Source organism: Bison bison, unplaced genomic scaffold (genome assembly GCF_000754665.1).
Source record: "Bison bison bison isolate TAMUID 2011002044 unplaced genomic scaffold, Bison_UMD1.0 scf7180017864386, whole genome shotgun sequence".
Lineage (NCBI taxonomy): Eukaryota > Metazoa > Chordata > Mammalia > Artiodactyla > Bovidae > Bison > Bison bison.
The window spans coordinates 1,019,372-1,025,812 of record NW_011494958.1 but is presented as its reverse complement, the minus strand read 5'-3'; the positions used below and the strand labels follow the sequence as shown (position 1 = coordinate 1,025,812).

Below are 6,441 nucleotides of genomic sequence, written 5' to 3'. Positions count from 1 at the left end.
ATGACCACTGGAAAAACCATAGCCTTGACTAGGCAGACCTTTGTTGGCAAAGTAATGTCTCTGCTTTTCAATATGCTATCTAGGTTGGTCATAACTTTCCTTCCAAGGAGTAAGTGTCTTTCAATTTCATGGCTGCAGTCACCATCTGCAGTGATTTTGGAGCCCCCCAAAATAAAGTTTGTCACCATTTGCACTGTTTCCCCAACTATTTGCCATGAAGTGATGGGACCAGATGCCATGTTGAGCTTTAAACCAACTTTTTCACTCTCCTCTTTCACTTTCATCAAGAGGCTCTTTAGTTCTTCTTTGCTTTCTGCCATATTTCATATAAGACCTTATCATGTAGTACATTGTTGTTGCCTATAGAAAATAATAATAACATTATTATTATTAACATCTATTGCTTACTACATGCTAGGCACTGTGCTGGATGTTTTATATATGTTATTTTAAATTGTATTTTAAAGGTAACACTATTTTAGAGATTAGGAAACAGATTTATGAACGTTAAGTTGCCTAGGGTCACACAGTGGAGCATTTCTTCATATAACAGTAACTGCTTTAGAACACAGGTTGATTCCTCATCTGTCTACCTATACATGTTGACTTTAAAGGAGACCAGTGAAGATATCTATAATTTTATTTCACTAATCAGTTTATAAATAGTAAGGAACCATTTTTTAAAATGCTTCTGAAAACATTTAGACTGATGCTAGGGTTAGAGGTTGGGTATTTGTTAATGATTTGTGATAAGGAAGTAGTTATTTTCTGAATGATTACAATAATTTCAGCACAGTTTAAAATTTAGGCTATGTGTAGTAGAGGGAAAATGGGCTAATACAGGTAAGTTATTGTCTCTAAGACTGTGTATTTATGTGAAAAATGTTTTGTCATTTCTAACTTTAAGACCCAAAATTTTAAAGCATACCAAAGTATTTTCCTGATTTGATAGAGGCCAGATTAACATTTGCCTTTACTTTTTTAAAGGATTGGGGCAGCCAGCAGAAGAAGGCAAATAGGTCATCAGAAAAGAATAAGAGAAAATTTGGTGTAGAAAGTGATAAAAGGGTAACTAATGATATTTCTCCGGAGTCATCGCCAGGAGTTGGAAGACGAAGAACAAAGACTTCACTGACGTTTCCACATAGTAGATACATGACTCAGATGTCTGTTCCTGAGCAGGCAGAACTAGAAAAACTCAAACAGCGGATAAACTTCAGTGATTTAGATCAGGTTTGTAAATATTTTACAAATCAAGTTATGACTGTGGAAAGTACTTGCATAGATAAATCATTTGTCTTAATGAAATTGAACTGTTTACTTCTTTTTCTTGGCTTCTGTGTATATGGAAAGAATGTTAATCAGTGGTGATGGTACTGTGTTCTTTGGAAGGCAGCAAAGTCCTTATTTCTAAACTTGCTGAGGACAGGTTTTTCAGAACTTTATTATTACAGTGTTTGGCTGACTTAAATGATTTCATTTTGAAACTAAAATTTGCATGCTACTAACTGGGTAAGATAGCTGTTAAGCAAAAGAGAAGATCCACTTTAGAATATTTATCATTGGCTAAGTGTGGAATGTGCTGTTACCTCAAGTTTAGAATAAAACTTATTTGTGTTTATAATCACCAAAGTCAAGTTTAGAACTAAAGCAAGTAGAAATGAAAATGAACTCTTCACATTTTATTGTCTGATCTGTACTTGATAAAGTTTCTCTAAATATGCATAAAGATAGATTCTAGTCTGGTATGATGATGGTGATGATCATATATAATTTAGTCACCTTTGTATCAATTATTGAACAGTTACTGTATGCTGGGCACTAAGTTGAATAATTTATCAGACAGTGCTTCACGTTGACACATCTTTATGTTAATGTTTGTATTATTTAACGTTGATTCATTAGGTCCAAAGCCTATGTTATATTCTGTGATCAAGTATGACTAGCAATTTGAGTTATAAATATGGTTCATAATCGTACTTTATTTAGACCAATCTTGCTCATAGTCATCATTTCAGTTGTCTCTGACAGAATGAGGAATAGGACGTGATAATTGAATTTGGTATTTTTCTAAAATAATTTTGTAGGTCTGAAGCTGCTCTGAATCTTATGACAGATCTTTTTTATATACCTCCTGAATCAATGTCTGATGGTGAAGCTAAGAACATTGGATTTTTTTTTAATTTTGAAAGATTAATGTTTGTGGGATTTGGTTTTTCTTTCATGTATAGAGAAGCATTGGAAGTGATTCTCAAGGTAGAGCAACAGCTGCTAACAACAAACGTCAGCTTAGTGAGAACCGAAAGCCCTTCAACTTTTTGCCTATGCAGATTAATACTAACAAGAGCAAAGATGCCACTGTAAGTCCTCAAAAGAGAGAAATGATTGGATCAGCACAGTGTAAAGAGTTGTTTGCTTCTGCTTTAAGTAATGACCTTTTGCAAAACTGTCAAGTCTCTGAAGAAGATGGAAGAGGAGAACCTGCAATGGAGAGCAGCCAGGTGATATATTTCTTTTACTCTTTGCTTTCATAAACCTCAGATTAGAAGCATGAAGATTTTAAAAAGTACACATAGGAATTTCAGTTAGGTAGAATGAAAGTACTTCCCAGGTTTCCCATGTGGCGCTAGTGGTGAAGAATCCACCTGCCAGTGCAGGAGTCATAAAAGACAAGGGTTTGATCCCTGGGTCGGAAAGATTGCCTAGAAGAGGGCATGGCAACCCACTCCAGTGTTCTTGCCTGTAGAATACCTTGGACAAGAGGAGTCTGGTGGGCTACAGTCCATAGGGTTGCAAAGAGTTGACATGACTGAAGCTACTTACCTTGCATGCATAGTACTTCCTTAACTTTTACTCATTAATCCTGTCAGGTTTATTAGAAACTGTGTAAATTTATTTTTACAAAAATGATTTTAGAAGTGGCATAGTCAGGTAAATTAAGACTTTCTGTTCACCTGTAAAGTGCTGTATTGTTAATTTTTAGTAAAGAGAAGTTGGAGTAATGTGATTAATAGATTGTTGTAGAAATTTCTTTAAATGGTTATATAATTCATTTGAAAAGATAATTCTGTTTTTAAAGTATTTTAATTTTTAAAATTTATAAAGAAATATAAACACTAGAAGAATTTATATAAATAATAGTTTAATATGCAGTTTTATAAAGTGAAGTTTTCAAGTAATGTAAATTAAAACTAATTTTGAAATTAATGGAAATTGGAGTTGTTAGTATTGCCTATTAAGTTTTGATTAAATTGTAAATTTGGTTCAGATCTTTGGCATGTATGAATTCATGCAATAAACTTAGAAGTATCTTTGGTTATTTGAAATTAAAATCTGTAAAATTGTTTCTGTTCAATAAAATATGCTCATTTTCACATCCTGTTTATTTTCATGTCCTTCCCCCACCCCCCTAATATTTCCCCTGCAGATTGTAAGCAGGCTTGTTCAGATTCGTGAGTATATTACTAAAGCTAGTTCCATGCGGGAAGACCTTGTAGAGAAAAATGAAAGATCTGCTAATGTTGAGCGCCTGACTCATCTAATAGATCACCTTAAAGAACAAGAAAAGTCATATATGAAATTTCTCCAGAAGATTCTTGTAAGTTTTGAACCTTTTACTTAATGTACTGATTTTTGTAGTACATTAGTGTGTACCTATGGTGATAACATTCTGATTGCCACCCCAGAGGAGTTAATATATTTAAAAAATCGTGCCATCCCTTGTAACATTTTATTGCCCTTTTTAATAGTTGTATGATTTATACCACTAAAATATTTCAGGCTAGAGAAAATGAGGAGGAGGATGTTCGGACTATAGATTCAGCTGTGGGATCTGGTTCTGTAGCTGAGAGCACATCGCTAAACATAGATGTGCGGTCTGAGGCTTCAGATGCCACGGTAAGCGGCTTTTTAGTAATTAAAGTGCTGGAAATGAAGATAAAAACTTTCCCCTTATTTTTCACAATAATACTTTTGTAGGCATTCCTTAATGAAAAATTTATCTCAGGAAAGAAACCCTCAGATTGTTAATGCTGTATATATTCTTTTTGAACATGGAAATTTAAAAGTTTTATTTATTAACATTAAAAGTAGTTTTAATGGTTGATTAATTTCTGGTCTTCAGCTTGCAAAAACCTGGGTTTCCTCATTTGTATCGTTAAGCACAGCTTTGCTCATTTTAAGAGGCACTGGGAGAGTTAAAATTCTTTGTAGATGTACTAGTTATGAGGACTGTGTCATTGCTTGGCATACTGTCTTTTGGAAAAGCCTCCCAAGTTTCTCTGCCACTGAGGACCAGTTTGAAGGCTGTTAGGATTTTCATTTGTCAGGCTAGCCTAGAACTGAAGCCAAACCAGACGGCTGGTAAACTGAGCTGAAAATGGGACAGGTTAGCATTTACTTTGGGATTTATTTAGTGAGAAAAGTATATAAATTTTAACTCTGCAAAATGAGATGTATCAAAATACTGTCTTTCGGGAAAATCAGAAATTTTCAGAACTTTGAGGCAAGATTTGTAAAATATACTTCATAGAAGTTAGTATGAAACTAGTATACTTGTAAACATTTTAATTTTAGCAACTGCACCTATAACCATGCGTTAGTAAACTTGAAACCCTGTTGTCAGTAATGCCTTTCTTGTGAAAGGATAGACCATGTGTATCGTTTGTTTCTGAGGTATGTTCCAAATTTCTAGTCAGCATTAAGAATCTGAGGGTTTGTTTCCTTTTAGCATCGCCCTGCATAGTTTCTTATCTGCCTCCTTTCTCATCCTGCCCTTCCTGATTCGAAGAGGAAACTTGAATTTTTTTTTCTCCATTATTTTCACCAGGAGGTGCTCAGAGGGCTTGATCCAAATGGTTGTTGAAGAATGCAGTCTACTGTGGGGAAATTGTTTTTCTGTTCACAGTGGTGTGGGGAATAATTTCTTTCTCACATTTCATTCCAGCAGAAATGGAAGGGTGGGGGCATGTGTGTAAAGGAATTGTGTTTGAGAGGGGTGGGAAATGGTATAATTGATTATAATAATTTATCTGTATATGTAGTGTATATAGTGTTCACCACGATGAGATTTTCTTTCATAGCATAAAATCAGGACATTTTGGAAATCAGTAACATACAATAAATGTTAAAATATGCTTCAGTGATTGTTGTATAGCTTGGAAATTGCCTAAGATATGATACTTATTTAGAATAAGCCAATAGTCTAGTCTATGGGAATTTAAAAGTCTAAAGTTTTATTGCCACTTGGGGAGAGGGTGGATTAATTTTCTAAATCATGGATTGGTGAATTTTTATATTTATTTACAAGGCTGGCTTGTATGTTAAACAGGAGTTTGTATTAAGAAATTAATATGCTACACTATTTAATAAAGGAGGCATCTTTTAGTCTGAGAATTCGGCCGTGCGTTGAGGACAAACTAGGGAATTCAGCTTCACAAGCACAGGTTTCAGACACTGACGTTACTACAAGTCCAAAAGGGAAAGGTGACAGACCTCCTCAGCATGACAGGGAGCTGAGGCCTAATAGGAAATGTAGCCGGAAACGTGGATTTCCCTCAAAGGTATACTTTATAATATTAACTTGGGAACCCTTTAAATGAGCACCTCTTTTGTTCGTATTTCCTCTTGCTTATTTGCTTTTCTGTTATTGCTGTAACTTTTAAATTTGTATGTTATTAACATGGTTAGTTGTACAGTAATTTGCATTAGTAAAGATACCTTAGTGTTTTTCTTCTTTTCTGCTCTCCGTGGACTATGTGTGGCAGCTGTTTATAATTTGCATTAACAAAAGACTTGAAACTTAATCCATTTTCCTTTTTTTTTTGCTATTGAGAGCTCAAAATATAACACATTCTTAAACCCTAATCATTAGTTGCCTTTTGTTTCTGATATTTGTGTCTGTGGATTAAAATGGTCCTTTTAAATCTTGTCTTATTTCCTTAGTCATTTATTAAAGAGAGAAAAAATGGAGCAAGCTGTTAGCGTTCCTTTTTTTTTTTAAGAATGAAATATTTTTATAGTGTTTTTGGTTTATATTTTTTCTTCCCATTGGAAATCCCTTCCCTTCTTTTTTTTTTTTAGAAAAATATTTTATTAGTCAGTTGACTTGTTTCCTAATGTTTTTGCTCCTTTTTTTCCTCCAGTGTTTGCTCTAAATGTTCTTTCTTTAGAAACTTTCCATGACTTGCATCAAGACATTCAGGAAGGGTTTAAAGACAACCATTTGTGTAGCTCCACTTCTCGGTGGGAGAGGGAGAGGGTGGGAAGATTTGGGAGAATGGCATTGAAACATGTAAAATATCATGTATGAAACGAGATGCCAGTCCAGGTTCAATGCACGATACTGGATGCTTGGGGCTAGTGCACTGGCACGACCCAGAGGGATGGTATGGGGAGGGAGGCTGGAGGAGGGTTCAGGATAGGGAGCACATGTATACCTGT

General features: G+C 34.7%; 1 protein-coding gene across 6 annotated transcripts in view; it reads left to right on the top strand.

Annotated features, from left to right (window-relative positions):
- Nucleotides 1-6,441, top strand: part of PCM1 (pericentriolar material 1) — a 91,137-nt gene that overhangs the window by 14,034 nt on the left and 70,662 nt on the right. For 5 of the 6 annotated variants that reach the window (XM_010858366.1, XM_010858365.1, XM_010858364.1 and 2 more), the window contains exons 4-8: nt 988-1,233; nt 2,232-2,501; nt 3,428-3,598; nt 3,781-3,897; nt 5,373-5,561. In XM_010858366.1, the coding sequence (XP_010856668.1) occupies nt 988-1,233; nt 2,232-2,501; nt 3,428-3,598; nt 3,781-3,897; nt 5,373-5,561 (993 nt within the window). The remainder of the gene's footprint in view (nt 1-987; nt 1,234-2,231; nt 2,502-3,427; nt 3,599-3,780; nt 3,898-5,372; nt 5,562-6,441) is intronic. The other variant, XM_010858367.1, reaches the window with a different exon arrangement.